At 41.8% G+C, this 18642-nt stretch overlaps 1 protein-coding gene across 2 annotated transcripts in view; it reads left to right on the top strand.

Moving 5' to 3' along the window:
- The first annotated feature begins 4645 nt into the window (after nucleotides 1-4645).
- Nucleotides 4646-18642, top strand: part of ATP8A1 (ATPase phospholipid transporting 8A1) — a 219198-nt gene continuing 205201 nt past the window's right edge. Inside the window, exon 1 of one of the 2 annotated variants that reach the window (XM_087434255.1) lies at nucleotides 4646-4819. In XM_087434255.1, the coding sequence (XP_087290381.1) occupies nucleotides 4771-4819 (49 nt within the window). In that variant the 5' untranslated portion in view covers nucleotides 4646-4770. The remainder of the gene's footprint in view (nucleotides 4820-18642) is intronic. The other variant, XM_004419020.3, reaches the window with a different exon arrangement.

Raw genomic sequence — 18642 nt, 5'->3', positions numbered from 1 at the left:
AGGTAAGTGATGATGGTGGCTTATACAAGAGTGGTAGAAGTGGAGAGGAAGAGAAGTAGATAGAATTAAGATATATATTTGGAAACAGAGCCTAAAGAACTTGTTAGCGTATTGGAGGAGTATGCAGGTAAGGTATGGTGACAGAAAAAGAGCAATCAACACTGGAAGACTTGGGGAAAGTGCCTTACAATCTAATAATATAACAATATCTTAACCATACACTATCCGTTCAATCAATATAACTGATTGAATTATATTGAATCAATGTTATAACTTAAGCACAATTTTAAACTAAAAGATGTAATTATCTAAAATTTAAGATTAATTTACCCAATTATCTTGTGCTTCTGCAAAAGAATTTACAGCATAGTGGCCAGCACTGTTCAAGGTCTGTATTTTACGGTAGTACAGTCATCAACTTTCCATGCCTCAGTCTCAATCAGAAGCGGGGTTCTCATGCATGTCTGTAACCACCTTCAGGCCACAAATCCCCAAAGGACTTCTGGCTGTATTATAAGAGTAGTATGAGTATGCCTCTCTCACCTACTTGACCCTGAGTTCCTCCCAAAGGGAACCAATTCTTAATCCTTAGTGGTCCCTAACAACCACAAACTCAGATAACATCATGTAATTAGTAAGTGAAAACCCACCAAGATAGGAATGTCTTCTGACATCTCTTTTTGACTTTCTGGACTTGATAATTTTGTGGCTAACACTTCTGGAGACAATTTTTTTTTAACAGCTTTATTAAGATATAATTCACATAACATACAATTCATCCATTTAAAGTGTACAGATTCCTGGGGCCGGCCCAGTGGCGTAGTGGTTAAGTTTGCGTGCTCTGCTTCAGTGGCCCAGGGCTCATGGGTTCTGATCCTGGGCGCAGACCTACACACTGCTCATCAAGCCATGCTGTGGGGGCATCCCACATACAAAATAGAGGAAGATTGGCACAGATTTTGGCTCTGGGACAATCCTCCTCAAGCAAAAAGAGGAAGATTGGCAATGGATGTTAGCTCAGGGCCAATCTTTCTCACCAAAAATAAATAAAGTATACGGATTCCCAGTGAGAACCTTTGTTGCAGGCAAATCAGTCTCTTTGTTTTCCCCAAATACATATGCTTTTCTATCATTCCATTTACCTTAAATATTCATTAAACAATCATTATTGAGTGCTTACTATATGCCAAGGATTCCCACCTGGAATGATGCCTCCTTTTCATTTCTATAGCCTTAACACCTACTTCAAGACCGAGCTCAACTCTGTTGATCACCCCAGCTCTTGGAATCTCCTCTTCTCTCAATGTGTCTAGTTGTGGCTGCTTGTCTATTTGGCATTAAGTATCAGCCATCCTGTTACATTGCTGGTTAACTTTCACATGTGCATTAAGCGTCTTTGTAACCTGGCACTCACCTAGCTCTGAACCTCACACCTATTATGCATTTAATGTATATATTGTGGAGGATGATAAAAACTGGTGCTTGGAGAAGCTGTCCTTGAATAACTCTCTTCCTTCTAAGTCCATCAGCAGCGTAGTCATAGGACCTGAAAGTTTTTAAATGATCTTGCTGACATCTGAATTGTCTACAGATTCTGTGACAAGGTCATGTTGCTGGAACCAGAGTTCCCTGCCGGGGGCTGGCACACTGTGCTTCTTACAACAACGGAAGATGAGAAGATCCTGAAAGGGCTTCAAAACCAGCAGATGCAGGGCTGGCCCTGTGGCTTAGTGGTTAAGTGAGCGCGCTCCGCTACTGGTGGCCTGGGTTCGGATCTGGGCGCGCACCGACGCACCGCTTCTCCGGCCCTGCTGAGGCCACGTCCCACACACAGCAACTAGAAGGATGTGCAACTATGACATACAACTATCTACCGGGGCTTTGGGGAAAAAAAAAAAACGAGGAGGATTGGCAATAGATGTTAGCTCAGAGCCAGTCTTCCTCAGCAAAAAGAGGAGGATTAGCACTGATGTTAGCTCAGGGCTGATCTTCCTCAAAAAAAAAGAAAAAAAAAAAAACAGCAGATGCAGATTAGTGCAACACTCAACTTCAATGAGGTTTCTGAACCAATAAAAATGTGTATGATTTCTAGCAATCAGGAATGAGTGGTTTTTCAGAAAAGAGTTAACTAGAATACTCTTGCCTATTATGGACAAAGTGATAGAAAAATCTAGGAAAGGACACACAGTAAACTATAGACTATATCATGCAATGTTCTTGTCTATATGAAAGACTGTCGTCATTTCCTGTATGAATGACATATGTTGTCAGCTTTGCTGATGGGTTGTTAATGGGACAGACACACACACACACACACACACACACACAGACATATACAAAATGGATTGCTCTATGGAAAACAGAGGTTATCTCTGGAACTCCCTTCAGTTAATTAGTATTTGTAAATAAGCAGAACTGAACTTCATCTCAGGGCTCATTAGGAATAACAAACACAATTGCTCATAAATCAAATACTGTGATGTGGCTGTGCACTGATTTTGACCAAAAACTGGCTCTGGCTTTATATAAAATTACACCTAAAATGTTAATCACAAAAGCACTGTTCTTTCTCTAGTTTCTGTTCAGTAACTCTGTGTGTGTGTGTGTGAGGAAGATAAGCCCTAAGCTAAGATCCTGTCGCCAAACCTCCCCTTTCTACTGAGGAACATGGGCTAACATCCGTGCCCATCTTCCTCTACTCTATACGTGGGACGCCCACCACGGCATGGTTTGATGGGCGGTGTGCTGGTCCACGTCTGGGATCGGAACCTGCAAACCCTGGGCAACCAAAGCGGAGTGCCAGAAATTAACCACTATGCCACTGGGCTTGCCCCTCTGTTTACTAACTTTTAAAGCCACTTTTTACTATTTCCTTGTGTACTTACCCTTTTAATTTTGTTTCAGACTCATGTTCATCAAACCAGAGGAAGCCTACTTTGTACAGGGAGGTCCTGGACCGGGAAAGAATAAAGACGGTCAGTGACAACAGTCCTACAAAGGCTGTGCGCTCCTTTCTTACTTTTAGAAGACCCTACATGTCAATCACGACCATCACTGAAACTAATACATTTATCCTGAGTCCTGCTCTACCCTGCCATGTTTCATGAACACTGGATATACATTTTCTTTGTTCTAATCCCAACCACTGAATCAGAGCCAAGTAGAGTGGGTTCTTCATAAATATGCATTAACCGCCTGACTCAGTATTAATGTAGGACAGCGCTCTGATTAGCAAATGCTACTTGCAGGAGCCAGAGGAAATACCACAAATGGAGATAAGATGCTATTAGCAGATTTTATTTTATTTTTTCTTGATGCTTGGGAATAATCACTTCTCTCTCTGGTAAAACGTCTCCAGAGCTCTCCCTTCAGAATCTGAAAGCAGTTCACACAAAAGGCCACCATGGAAGGCTGTCTTTCATTGGGTGCTGTAGGAAGAGCACAAGATGAGGGAAGAGGCGAATCGCTTCCAGTTTAATGTATTCCTCTCTTGCCATTTCAGCAGCTCACCAGAATCTTCAGGAAACCTTACTCACATCCTAACTTAAAGATGAAATCAGCAATAAATAAAAAATACCGTACTTCTGCTCATAACTTCTTAGCGTGGATCTCAGTATACAAAATAAAGGGTAATGAGGATATGATGGTCTCTTGGATACACAGCAAATTAAAATTTAATATATTTATGCATTTTATACTAAGATCCCTCTCCCCTTTTCAGGTAATACTATTACACCCAACTTCCCGCAGGTTTAACTAAAAGCAAAAACCCAAAACAAAGAGGTCCTTTTTGAACCACCTGGCCCAATAGTTGGTTTTATTACAATTCCAGAGCTTTCTCAGGCTGCAGAGCACGCGCTAGCGGGATGCACCGGGCCCACTCGCAGGCCGGCCGCACACGCACACAAGCACCACGGGCAGGAGGAGCACCAGCGCCCGGGAACCCCGGGGCTCAGAGCCTGTTGCTCGTGGGCCAGATAGGGAGCAAGAGCAGCCCAGGCGGCGAGACCTACTGGCCGTGCAGGGAGGCTACAATCTCACCCAGGTGGCGACCACGCGGCACCCTCCCAACGTTCCGGCTGAGACTTAACCCTCGGTGTCCCAGCCCCTTTCTTTCGCCCCTCCCCTGCGCACTCGGAGCCTACTCCACTTTTCAGACCAAGGCTGACTCCATTCTTATTCAAAGCCAGAGGGTGGCGGGAAGGGACACGCGGGGATGCAGGAAGCAGAGCACCCCTTCCTCTCTGGCCAAGACTTGGGAAAGTCAGACAGGCGTTGAGGAAGGACTGGGGAAGCTGAAGCCGCAGGGCAGAGCGAGGACGCCCGACGGAGGTGGAGGCTGCTAGCTGATGCCTCCTCCCCGCGCAGGGATGGTACGGTCCGAAATCGGGCCGGGGGAGGAGGCTCTGGCGGGTCTCTCCCCGCCCGTCTCCCGCCTCCCTCGCTGCGCTGCCGCGGGAGCGAGCGTGCGCGCGCCCGGGCGACCCCTCCCCCGACGCCGGCGCGCGAGCTCCGCCCTCGCCTCGCCGCCTCCTCCGCGGCTGCAGGGAGAGCTCGCTCACCTCCACCGACACCGCCGCCTTCCTTGCCTCCTCCTGCTCCTGCCGGCGCGCGGGGGCCGCGCCCGGCGGCGGCGCTGCCCTGGGTGGGCGGCGGGGCCCGCGCGGCTGCTGAGCGCCCGGCGCGGCTGCCGAACCAGGTCTCCCGCCGGCGCGGCGCCGTGACAGGTGCAGAGTCCCGGCTGAGAACCCACCTGCGGCGGCCGCCGCGATGCCCACCATGCGGAGGACCGTGTCGGAGATCCGCTCCCGCGCCGAGGGTGAGTGGCCGCCGCAGCAGCGGACTGGGCGCCGAGCGCGGGCGGGGGCGGCTGGGGGCCAGCCGGGGGTCGGGCCGGCGGTGCGTGTGTGTGTGCGCGCGCGTGTGTGTTTATGTTGGGGAAGAGATGCCCCATCCCACCACTTCCCCCGGGAAAGTCTGGCTGTCGTGCCTGGTCGCTGGCGGACCCTTCTCCCTGCGCCGCCCGCAGTGCGCTCGCAGACCCCTCCCCGGCTCCAGAGCCCCGGAATTGGTGTCCTCGCTGGCCCCGAGGCTTGCTTTTCACCGCAGCGTGACCGTTCGGTCTCTGTCACCGAGCGCTCTCACCCTGCCCACCTCCCTCCCCACTAGCGCACAAACCACCCCGTCTCCACTCAGCTACCTCACTCTAGTGAACAGATCCCCAGTCCGCCGCCCACCTTTTTGCAGCCCCCCCACCCCGGCTCCCCGAGAAGCGGGTTTGCCTTTCCCCGGCTGCAGGATCCTGTGTTCCCCAGCCAGCCCCGTGCCTCGCAGAGCGCAAGGAGCCTAATTGGGGTTGGGTGCTCAGCGGGTAGTGTGCATTACAGTCGCTGCAATTCTGCCTCCTGCATTGGAGCCTCACCCTCCTCCGGGCTGAGGTTTCGTTGTTGTTGTTGTTTTCCTTTTGCCTGATCCCCGCACTGTGGCCAGCTGAACTGTCTTTTTGGCGAGGTGGAAGCTGTTTTCTGTGCTCCACCCAGGGCCAGCTGTTGAATGGCTACGCTTATCAGCAATGAGCAACAGATGCCCAAAGGTAAAGGCAAGTAAGCTTTTGGAGGGCCAAGACCCTCTCTTCATCCTATATGAGGAGCCCTCAGCATCCTGCCTAGCATGTGGCAGTCACTCGGTAAATATTTCTTGATTTTGCTCATGGTAAAGCCAAGATTGTACATATCTCGAGTATTGTTTTTTTCTCTCCCATAAACCCATACTGGAATCCTGCAAAGGGTGGAATAACATTTTTTTGAGAACTAGTCTGTCTTGCCATCATCCCTGGTTCCCACCCTTCCCCCATCCTACCCTCTAATGTGAGCCAGGTGGTAAAGTGGTTTTAGAATAAAAGATACAGAAGTTAGGAGGATAGAATTCCAGGGACTTCAGACAGGCCATTTTATTATTTTTCCTCATCAGAGTCCCCATGTTAAAAACAGAGGCACTAGCCTCTAATATCTATGATTTTCTGATTACAGCACTCAGGAAATACTAAATGAAACTTCTCTGGAGAGAAACAGTCAAAACTGACCCATGTCCTACTTAGGAATTTAGTACATACTTATTGTCATTTGTAAGATAATGAAAAAATATAGAGAGCATTACACTTTTAGATGCACGTTTGAATAAATGATAGTGTTATTTTAAAATGTACACAGTAAAATAGTATTCTTTTTTCTTTACACTTTTGAATGAAATGAACAAATTTTCTTAATCATCATTGGAGTGAGCCATAAACATAATGAAAATATAGTAGTAATAGTTGGGATTGTTCTTTCAAATAATAGCAGTTGATGGATTGTATATTGTGAGAAATGGTAAAAGAGAAAGGACCATAAAACAATGCAAACCTGTGGCGTTTGAGAGGATTTTATTAGTATTGAGAGACTACAGTATTGTTTTTGATTGGCGTATGTATTTCCCAAAGCATTTTCACCAAGATTACCTTATGGAACCTTACAACACTCCTGGAGGTTGGCGAAGGTGGTCCCATCACATAGTTGAGGAATCTGTGGCCCAGCTGGTTGAGGTACTTGCCCAAGGTCGAGTAGCTCATTCAGTGACACATTTGGATTAAGAGCGCTGGGAAAACAAGGACTGTTTCTTGTTTAATCTTTGTATTCCCTTTGCATCCAGTACAGTGTCAGGGGCACAGGGGCGCTTGGTGAATGACGCTTCCCTCCCATATTGGTTGGTTTCAGTTTATTATGTGCTCAGCATTTTGCTCGGGACTGTGGTAAGGACAACATAAATAATGCCACTGTGGGCTGGCGATGTGGCTCATTGCCTGCTCTGCCCACACTTTTCTTTCGTAAGGAATATTCTCCTTTGACAGCTCCTGCTGCCTGAAGGGCCTTGTTCTGAACTATAGCCTCCTTGGCTTCAGCTTATTGGACCAGGGTAGGCTCCTGACCCAAGAGCAGACAATCCATAGGTGGCTCAGACACTTGTAACCTTGTGGTTTGGCTCAAAAAGATTCTCTGTAGTGATCATCTCTCATGGGAAGAGTTAGGCTTAGAGACTTAGAGTAAAAATTGAAGCAGAAAAGGGCAGAGGTGAACAGGCTGGTAGAGGAGAGAATGACTGGCTGTACTAGGTCACGCGAATGCTGCTGATATGAGAAACTATGAGTGAACAGAGAAATATAGGAGAGAAAATGGATGAGATGGAAATAATGGGGCAGAGAGACACAGATACTGAGAGAGATGGCCAGACCTTGGAGCACCTTCCTCCCTGACTTTTCTAGTCCCAGCTCCCAAGTAGCGTTAGAATAGGCTCTTTTTTTCTTTGAAGTGACTTGAATGGGTGTCTGATTCCTGCACATGGCTGTCCTGTGTGCAAGTTCTTTACAACCAAATTGGGGTAAAAGAACTTACATGAAGTAAGGAATAAATGGTCAAAGAGGGGATGTTATTAATTGGACACTATGCTTGCCCTAGGTGACATAGGTCAAGACATAAGAGCATGAGGTCTGCCCGGCAAACACTTCCTTAAGAAAGGATTTGAGATGAGTGCTCACCCAGTGCTTCTCAAACTTGAAGGTGCACGTGAATCACTCAGGGATCTTGTTAGATGCAGATTCTAAATCCATAGGTCTGTGGTGGGGCTGGAGTGGCAGTTCTGACAAGCTCACAGGTAATGCTGGATGATGCTCCCCTGCAGCTCACAGTCTGAGTAGCAAGGTTCTAAAGGATATTGCCATCTTTTTCAATATTTGGGAGGGCGTTGAAGGCAGAGAGTAATTGAAAAAATGGTGAAAGTGAACATGGCCTATTTGGGGGTTCTTAAGGAAATTGGCCAGAAGCAGAGGGAAACTTGGAAGGAGTAGGATATAAATTTGGGTGGGTAAAGTACTGCTAGATTACAATGCCAAGATGAGTCCATTGGATATAGAATTGAATATTTGAAGAGGGTCTTAGAGTTCATCTAATCCAATTTCTCATTCAATCATGACATCAATGTATAATATCTCTAACAGGGCCAGTTAGGAGCCAAATTGTTATAACAAGAGTGACATCCCCAAAGGAGTGTCTTAGAAAGATAAGTCTGGAAGTATGTTGGATGGTTTGGAGGGAATGGCACTGTAAATAGAGTCTATTGTAAAAAAAAAAAAAAGTCTACAAATGACAAAGGGCAGGATTAGTAGTGGAATGGAGTGTTGAGACTGAAAAGGTAGGAATCAGAGACATTTCTGAGTAAATCATTAACTCGTACAAGTACTGTTCCAGGTACTTGTGATACATCAGTGAACAGAACAGAAAAAGCGCTGACCTGGACGTGCTTACATTCTAGTGAGGCAAGAGACAGAGCAAACACATAAGTTAGCAAATGATAGAATTTGTTATATGGTAAGTGCTGTGGGAAAAATAAAGAGAAGGAAAGATGCGTAAGTTTGGTAGATGGATTGCAATTTAAATAGGTTGGTTAGGCTAGCCTTCAGTGAAAAATTGGAGGAGCTGACGGAGTTTAGCCTGGTGGGGGTCTGGGGGAAGAGTATTTCAGGCAGAGGGAACAGCCAGAGCAAAGGCCCCAAGGCAAGAGAGAGTCAGGAGTGTTAAATAGACAGTGAGGGGAGAATGGTAGGAAATGAGGTCACAAAGGTCTTATCAGGTGACATAGTGAATAGAGAGCAGGAGACAAATGAATTAAAAGGAGATTCTCAAGCAGTAATTTCAAATTTTAATGTTTACAAGATCCCAGGTATCTCATTAAAACTGCAGTTTCCTGGGCTGACTCGTGACAATTCTGTTCAGTAGATCTTTGGTGGGACTGGGAGTCTACATTTTTAATGAGCTTTCCAGGATGTTCTGGTGCAGGTGAGACACATTTTGAGGAAATCTACTTTTACCTGATTGATTGGGAAAATCTATTAAAAGATCAGGAAATTGAGAAGGAGGATCAATACAATAAGAGGAGATATTATTTAAAATTTTGAAGTAATTGTGTGACATCCACATGTTTTGAAGATACTTAGAAATTTCTAAGTTAGATGTGGGAAAAATCAAACTTGGAAATCTTGAGTTTCAGACATAACGGTTGAAACTCTTCTAGTGGGTAAATTTGCCAGAAAGCAAGGCTAGATAAAGCAGAAGACTAAGAATTTTAGATCTCTTCACTTCTACCCTCAACTAAATCAAATGGGTCTCTGAACACAGCATTAATAGTGCTAGAAACAGGGAGTGAAATAATGGTGACTTACACAAAATAGTTTTGCCGCACTCTTGTAAAACTAGTATGGAGGAGGGGAAAAAAAACCCCAAAAAACAAAACAAACAAACAAAAAAATTAGTATGGAGTTAGTCAGTCCGGGTTGGCTATGCCCACTACCTGAAGTCATGAAGGACATTGCCTCCTGTGCCTTTCTGCTTCTCCCTCCTGAGTCTATAACTTCCATAAAGTCACAACAGTGATCACTGGGGTTCCAGCCGTCGTGTTGGAGTTCCAGGCAGGAAAAAATGGAAAGGTAAGAGATGAAAATCTTTTCCTGTAAGTGTCACACAAAGACTAATGCTTATTTTGCATTGGCTGCCAGCTGCAAGGGCAGCTGGGAAATGGAGTTTTCTAGCTGGGCACATTACTCAGTGTTTGTGTTACCAAAGGAAAAAGGGAGAATGGTTGTAGGGTAGGCAACTAACAGGCTCAGTCACCATCAGGTACTCATATAAAATCAGAGAACTGTTCTAGAGCTCATAATTTACAAAATAATAAGCATTAAATTGTTCAAAACTAAGGAAATGCACAAAAAGATACATACCTATCCAATGTTTTGTGTTTTCTTCTGCTGAATATTACAATGCTAAAATGTAAGACATTGATTTGGTTATGTAAAACATGTGCTAAGTGATAAGTTTAGGACTTGTTTTAGGGTTGTTTTCCTAAACTGGTCTGTATAAATGGCAACTTTAAAATGTTTGTAATTATATGGAATATTATGTTTCATTTGCTTAAAAGATAGCAAAAGGATCACTAAAGTAGTTTCTGTAAGAATTGTTAAAGGGAAAATTTTAGGAGGCTATTTCAGTTGCCCAGGTAGATGACTAATACTCTTTGTTCCTTTAAAAAGCATATATTATGCGCTTGCCATGTGCCAGCTAATTGGGTAGTAGGACAAAAAGGCGTGGTGAATGAAGGAGATCCCAAAAGAAACATGGAGATGAGTGAGGGATCTATAACTGACATGGCACCGTGAGAGAGACGATGTGTGAGCATAGTGATATTTGATGTAATCGATATTTGAGACTCCCCAAATACGTGTCATTTTACTTAGTGTAATTCTGGAGATATTAGGTGTGGCAGAACTAAACTGTTTTAGGTTTTCTAATCTATAGTACATCATTCATTTTTTCATTATATCATTTCAAAAACAGAATTTAGTCATGTGCCTGCCTTACAGCCATAGAGAAGATTGCGTAGGTCAGAATGTAGTTTTGAAGTTAGTGAAATGTTTGCTTCCTGGGTCTCTGTTCACATAGTTTCATTACAATGTAAATGTTGTAAAGGCAACAGTTTTGTTCTTCATTCCTCACTGGAGCCCAAATCTTTCAGTGCTCTTATCCTCTGGATAGGAAGCCCCCTAAAGGCAGGGATTTTTGTCTCTTTTGTCTACTGATACATTGCTCCTACTGAGGACACTGCCTGGCACATAGTAGGAGCTCACATATTGGTTGAATGAATAAATGAATCTTATGACCTAGAGAGGAGGTGACCTAGAGATGCCTTATAATCACACCTACTTGATACCCTCCTCCTGGAACCTGAGCACGACAAAGGGAGCAATTTTTGTGTGATCTGTTCACCGCTGTATGCTCTACGCTCCACAGCCTTGCCTGCCACGTAGTTGCCTGCCACGTAGTTGCCCGCCATGTTTGTCAGATGAAAGGATAACTCTGAACTTTGTTTTTAGTGGAAAAGCTTAACTTTGTTCTCTTGATTGTAGAAGTAATGCCTGCTCGGCAGAACGACTCACACTGCCAAAAAGGTGTCAAGAAGACAGTGAAAAATCATCCCAAACCATGCCATCTAAATATAACCACGGTTAACATTTTAATATGTATCCTTTCCAGCTATTTTCCAGGAGAAGAGAAGCATATTTATTTGTTAAGAAAAATGAAATCATACTCTACATTATTTTTAATCTTTTTTCCCCCCACTCAGTTTTTCATCCTTGCCTATCAAGTATAGATTTATGTCAACTCCATGAAGGATGGGATATTTAAATTTATTTTTATAATTTAATTGAAATACAATGTTAGGCATCAATTATATTAGTTTCAGGTGTACAGCATAATGATTTGATATATGTATATATTGCAAAATGATTACCACAATAATTTAGTTACTATCTATCACCACACATAGTTACAAAAGTTTTTCTTGTGATGTGAACTTTTAAGATCTAGTAATAGCAACTTTCAAATATACAATATGGTATTGTTAATTATACTCACTATGCTGTACATTACATCTCCAGAACTTATTTATCTTATAAATGTAAGATAACTTGACCACCATGTAACTTGTGACCACCTTCACCCATGGGAAGGGATTTTTGTCTACTGTCACTACTTATATCCTCAGTGTCTACAGCACTGCCTGGCATTTTTATGTTAGTGTATAATAATTTACTAAGGAATCCTCTATAGGTGAGCGTATAGGTCATTTCAGGTTTTTTAAAAAAAAACAAATCGCTGTTGACTAAGCACCTTTATACATCTTTGTACACATTTCTGATAATTTTTTTGTAAAAAGTCCCAAGAAAAGGGATTTCTGGGGTCAGAAGTATATACCATTTTTATGAATGTTGCTACATATTTCAAAATTGCTAGAAAAACGATGCCAGTTTATTCCCCCGCTGAGAGTGAACAGGCTGCCTGTTGCTGCACCCCTGCTCCAGCACTGGACAGCCTTCTTTTTTATCCTTATGAATATATAATACAAAAAAAGAAACTTTAGGTTTACATTGCTTTACTTATTAGGTTGAATGCATTTCAGTAAATTTAGTGATTATTTGTATTTTTTTCTGAGTTGTTTATTCAGAAAAAACTCCTTTATGAGGTTTGGTGTTGAATTTTAAGAGCTTCCTGTATGTTGATGATATTAACTCTTTTCTCTGTTTATAGTTTTTCTTTTAACTTCAGTGTTTTCTCATGTATATACATTTTTATAAAATATAATCTTTCATTTTTTCCTGAAATTTTTTGCTTTAATGTCATATTTCTCATTTCAAGATAATGATAATTTTTCACTTATATTTTTCTTGTACTTTTAGGTTTCATTTTAAACAGTTAAATGTGCAATTCCTGTGGGGTTTATTTTGTTGTGAGTTGTGAGGTAGGGATCTAATTTTGTTTTTTCTCAAATTATTATCCACCTGACATGATAACCATATATTTAATATTTGATTCTTCCCATACTGGTTTGAGATGCTTCTCTTATATACTGAATGTACATATTTGACTGAGTCATGTCTGGAATCAGTCTTCTCTCTCTTTTCTCCTTTCCCCCTCTATTTTGGTCTGTCTCTTTTGGCCCCTCGTATCAAATTCCTTTATTGCAATTGATAAAAAATATCCTCATAGCGTTTCTACTCTAACTGCTCTTTTCCCTAATTTTTTTCTGGTAATTTTCATGTTTATTTTTTCACTTGAACCAGTGAATGCGTCATTGAATCAAGTTAAAAAATTTGTTGGGATATTTATTGGGATTGCATTAAGTTTATAAATTGAGAGAATTGTCCTCTTTCATATATTCAGTCGTTGAAGCCTAGTTTTTCTCTCCATTTATTGGTATTTCTTTCATGTGCTGGGGAGAGTTTTCTTAAAACAAGTGTTGCCCATTCTAATGATTTGTTCCTAGATGATTTATATTTTATGAACATATTGTGAATGGGATCCTTTCTAAAATTATATGTTCTTGTTTGTGACTGTGAGCACATGTGAGGGGGAAGCTGTTGATTTTGAAACTGACCATCAGTCTGAATTCTTTCCTTTTAAACAGTTTTTCAGTTAATTTTCATCTCTATCAGTTTTAAAATTGTATTGTATATCATAAAACAAAGTATTTTTAAGTGATGTTTTCAATTAGACTTGGCCAGGTATATTTTGGTTATACTATTTTTTCAGAAAAATTGGCTCATTTTTATCTGCTGAAGGATTGTGGACTCTGCTGAAGTATAAGTACAAACTTACTTTTAAGGTTTCATATAGTAGCCCTTACATAATAGCAGGGATATTACTCTTTTTTTATCCTTTCTTCTAGGAGAAGAGATCAGAATTTTGACCAACTGGGATTTAACTAATGATTCCGTGGAATCTCCTCATATCAAATTGACATTCATATCTCAACACAAAGAGAAATAAAATGTGAGCCACAAATGCTAGACACATATGAAGTTTTAAATATTCTAGTAGCCACCTTTAAAAATAAGAAACAGATGAAATTAATTTTAATATATTTTCTTTAACCCAATATATGCAAAATATTGTCATCATGTTACTAATATAAAAATAATGAGATAGTTTGCATTCTTTTTTTGTACTAAGTTTTCTAAATCTGCTGTATATTTTATATTTCCAGTACATCTCAATTTGGACTACTCCCATTCTGTGTGCTCAGTTACTGCATGTGGCTAGTGGCTGCCATACTGGACAGCACAGCTGTAGATTATACCTCTAGCATGGGCTTACATGTTAGGATTTACTAGAGTTTTTGGAAATATAAAATTTTGTAACGGAACTCATGGCTCGAAGTAAGCTTATTAAAAATACATGTGTGGGTATACTTCGCTTTTAAGTAGAGATTTAAGCGTTCAGCTTCCTTCCTTACAGCAGAAGGCTGTCACAAATGTCCTCATAAAACCTTACACATTATGTTGGTGCTTACATAATACTGCTTTTGACATGGCCCTTGTGGCAATTTAGAGGTTTTATGTAAGTACATTATGGCATCTTTTGAAGCCTGTTGTTTTGTTCCCATTAAAAAAAAAAATTCTTTTTAATAGATTTGATAAGCAAAAACCATCCTGCCCTACCTTTCTGTAAATTTTCATTTAAATGTTAACATGAAATGTTTATACCAAGTATCTTTGAGTAGTATGCTTTTATATACAATGTTGCCATCACTTTGGTTGATCTAAGGGGACTATAGAACTCAGCTTCAGGGGTCATTTCACAGCTAATTGACTGGGCAAAGGGAAGTGTCTGTTTTAAATTGAGGCTCTGTTCCTTATTTTGTGTGAGCCTGTCTTTGACGATGACAGATCTTGATCCATCTGGGGCTGTGCTTAATGGGATCAGGTTAGTCAGGTGACAGTTTAGGCAGAGACTGTTAATAAGAAGGCCAAAGCTAGCCTAGGTTCTGGACCAGGAAACCACTTTAGTGGGCCAGACCTATTTAGAATACAAGATTGGTTTTCATGAGTGAAGCAAGCAAACAGTGGTATGCAAGGGTGAATCAGAGAGATGGTTTGTTCCAATACCAATTTAGAATCGCTGAGCTTCTGTAATTGGCTTAGGTCCCCGTGGCTAACTCTGGTCCTAAATGAAAGGCAACTTGGTGTAAAAGAAATCTCCTTCCAGCGTCTGCAGTCCACCTTTCCCCTTAGCCCTCCCTCACCCTCATGTAGATTTAGCCCTGTCCTAGCCCTGAAAACCTTAGAGGTAGGACATATTTAAGGAGCTCTGACTTAGCTCTCTAAGGATGTGGCATGAATCACCCTGTCACCACTTCCTTGACCCTGAGTCCCTGTCACAGCAACTCATAAAGCCCCAGAACTAGAGGCCCTGCCTTGCTCTGGGAGAGGAGACCCTGGTCCCTGACCCAGCTTGGACTCAGGGCTCTGCACTTGTGAGTAGTTCTGATGCCAAACCAGACCTGCCAAGAGTTCTGATTATCGTTTGCTCCCACTCTCCGCTCTGTTGCTCTTGGCCAGCTCATCTGGACAGACTTGTTGCCCCATGTTAGAGCTCTTTGGTTCTGAGTGCCCCTATTGTCCAAGACCATTTTTCCTGGATCCCTTGCTCTGCCACTGTGTCATCATCCTAATGGCTGTGACTGGTTGACCCTTTCTAGTCCCCTTCTAGTCTGTCTCATTCTACTTTAAAAAAACAACAAAAAAACACAAAAACCCAGCCCATGTTCTATCACTGACCAAAGAAATGAAACAGATCTCTCTGTATAGATTTCACCCAAAATTTGATGTGCTGCTCTATACCTTAAGCTTAGTTTGGGTTTCAATCCACCGTCAGTGCCAGAATGGTTATGATAAATGTTCTCAGGTGGACTTACTCAACTTCTATAACTTTATTTTCACAGTTGTGAGTATTTGTTAGATAAATGACATGAGGAAGAATTACTCTGTCTGCCATTTTTAATGAAAAGTGTGTCCAGTGTGGTCAGAGCAGTGGGAGGCTTGTGGAATGTGAATTGTTCTGTAGCTACGTTGTGTACCTCAGTGGTGCTCAACCTAGCTGCAAGGTGAATCAAATGGGGAGCTTCTAAATAATACTGATGTCCAGACCATCCCAGATCAGTGGAATCAGTTAGTCTGGTCCATTGGGCATATGGCCCAAGCATTGATATTATATCTCCCAGGTAATTCTGATGTGCAAGTGTTGAAAAATACTGGTGTAGATCCTTGAATTTACTTGCTTGCAGGGAGGGTAAGGAATAGCTTGTATAAAGTCTTGTAGGTTGCCAGCCAAGAAACCAAGAACATATGGATATTTTTGGTAAATTTTTTATCTATTGCCCAGTTACTTAATAGGTCTATTTATATTTCTCTTAATTTCCCCTCTCAGAAATGGTAAAGTTCATATAATGATACTCAGTTATTAGGTTTTGAAGACATTCTTTAAAATTCTGAATTAAACATTCAATTCAACCAAATGAAGAGTAAACACATTTAATTTATTTTTAGCTGGTGCTGTATCTACTCTGGGAGCTTGAGGAATATGAAGCTTTTTGCAGGGTCATTACTAATTTTTGCTAACCTACTTACTTTTAGTATGTTGGGGTAATTAATCTCTTTATTCATCCTATATTTGTAGCCTACATATGGGGCCATTTGCACCAGGAAGAAATACCTTGACAACTGGGTGAAAGTGTTTGAAACTTCTGTGGCAACTTTATTTTCAAGAGGTTTATTTTCTTTAGTTTACAATTATTGATTTATCCCACTCTGATGTTAAATAGTCTTTTACAGATTAATGTACAGAAAGTGAAAACTTACCCATAAGTCTCAATTTACCTGCCTTCCCTGGTTGCTGAGATGAAGCTCATTTTTGAGACTCTTAATTTAGCCAGTGTGGTTTCTCAGTGGCCGCATGGATGGGTGCTGGGTTTCTGGCTTCAGGATGCTATGATGATTATTTCCAGTTCTGAGGATCAGAAAACAAGCCTGCAGTGCCTTAGAGCGAGTGCACTGTGTCCAACCTTTGTGTGATTGTTTTCGATTTTATAGTTCTCTCCTTATTGGTTCTGCATTTAGACTTTACTTTGTTAGGTGCTAATGTGACTTGTACTCTACAGATGGAAATCTTTGTAAAAAGCCAGAATTTGACCTAGGAGGGGAGTTAAAGTTCTGAATCGTTGGCTCAGTTTAACCCCAGATGGCTACTGAGTCTTGTCTTTTTGTTTAAGGTTCAGTGAAAGAATCGTTACACAGTTGGCCCTTTGTTGACTTCCAAGTGAATATAATTAGCAAAGGAGAACAAAGCGTTCTTAATTTCCCCAGGTGTCAAGTTGAATCTCCCTTGATCTTATTAAGTGACTGTCCCTGTAGAATTGATCCTTATGGCTGGAGAACTACTCCCCTGTGTGTTTTGGTTTTAACTAAGTCTGAATACCAATGTCTTCAGTCTGAACTAACAATTTTTTTATGTCAGACATTTTGCCATATGTTCAGCTGGAATTGTCTTTTTTTCTTTAATAATTCCATGAACACAAACTAATAGAATCACCATCTTTACTGTTTATACTTCATGTGTCTGTAGTTTCTTTGGTACCAGACTATTTGACATAGTAGCCACTTAAAAAGTAGAGTGCATTTGTTTTGTGACACAACAACAAAACTTGAGACTATAACTCATTTAGTGCTGTCCACAGTTTCTTCAGCATCTTAAGTTAACACCCCATAAATAATTGAGAGAAAATGAAATGAGGCACTTGGGACTCCCAATAGGCTTGGAGTGATATCTGACTTCTGGCTCTTCCAAGGTGTGTGGCCTTGGGCAAGTCACATAATCTCTCTGAGACTCCTTTGGCAAAATGGTAATAACACCTACCAGTAAATCAGAGAGTAGACCAAGCCTGGCTGTGCATTAGAACCTCTTGAGGAGCTTTAAACATGCTGATCCCTGGATCCTAGTCCTAGAGATTCTGGTTTCATCTTGGGGATAGGAGTTGAAACAAGGGGAGATGATAGTGGCCTGGACTGGTAGGTGTCAGCTGAGGTGATGAGGTAGTCAGATTCAGGATATAGTATGAAGCTAGAGCTAACATATTTGTTGATGCGTAGGATGTGGAGTGTTAAAGAGAAAGAGGAGTGGAGAATGACAAAAGTTTTGGGCCCTGAGCCCAAAATGATGGTGCCATTTACTAAGAAAACACTGGGATCAGGACGGAAAGCTTCCTTGCATCTTAGAAAAGAGTGGGAAGATCCACATGTGCCAGAATATGTATGTTTATGTGCATTTCTTTTGTTCTCTTAGAAAGAGTATTGCATTTATCCTAAAATCAGGATTTCCATCCTCTACTTCTTCCATCTCCTTTTCTCTGAATATTCTTTAGAACCTCAGTAAACATAACTGTTAGTGTCTTACCTGTTCCTCACTACTGTTGATTTTAGACATGTAGGAACTGCATGGATTTAATCAGTTTGGGATTGATAATTCTATTGCTAGGACTTCTCACTTCATAATCAGTTGATGAGAGCAGTCTCTCCTGTCATCATCATGTTCTTTTGGCTCTTGAGGTGCTCCAAACTGCAGGGACATCCTTCAGAGTAGAGAAATTAAATGAAAGCACTTGCTAGAACGTAGGTGCTAAGCAAATGTTACTTGAATCTGCGTCTGATGAGTGGTTGGGATGAGATCAAGTTGTTCAGATTTTGGAAGCTGAGCTTTTAACGTGCTAGAGTGGTTTTGAAATCTCATGAAGTTTTCTTACTACCATGTATAGGCTCATTGCACTTCACTCAGTGATGGCTACAGGTATCCTACCAGATCTGAGGGGCTGATTTCATGATTCTAATTAGTGATGGTAGCATGTGGAGGCACAAGTGTTGCATTAAGAGGCTCTTTCTGCACTGGGTGATTTTTATTTATGGCGTTAGAAGATTCGTGAAGCATCTGTTCAATCTGTCCTCATATTGTTCTTTTTCATCTATGACTTGGGTGGGGCTGATGGCAATCTCACATGTGTAGGTGTCATTGCTTTAATGTCACTGAGCACTGTGCTGGGTCTTTTAAGTATTTGCAGCCCACCAGCTGTCATTCACACATTCTGGTTTAATCTGCGTAGTGGAGGTTTCTGTCTTTTTTTTTTTATAGCCACATCCTGACAAACTGAAGGATGCCAGATGTGCCTTACTTG

The sequence above is a fragment of the Ceratotherium simum genome, chromosome 8 (assembly GCF_057802395.1).
Source record: "Ceratotherium simum simum isolate JZ-2026a chromosome 8, ASM5780239v1, whole genome shotgun sequence".
NCBI classification, from domain to species: domain Eukaryota; kingdom Metazoa; phylum Chordata; class Mammalia; order Perissodactyla; family Rhinocerotidae; genus Ceratotherium; species Ceratotherium simum.
The sequence above is the reverse complement of the archived record's forward strand: the minus strand, read 5'-3'. Positions and strand labels throughout refer to the sequence as shown.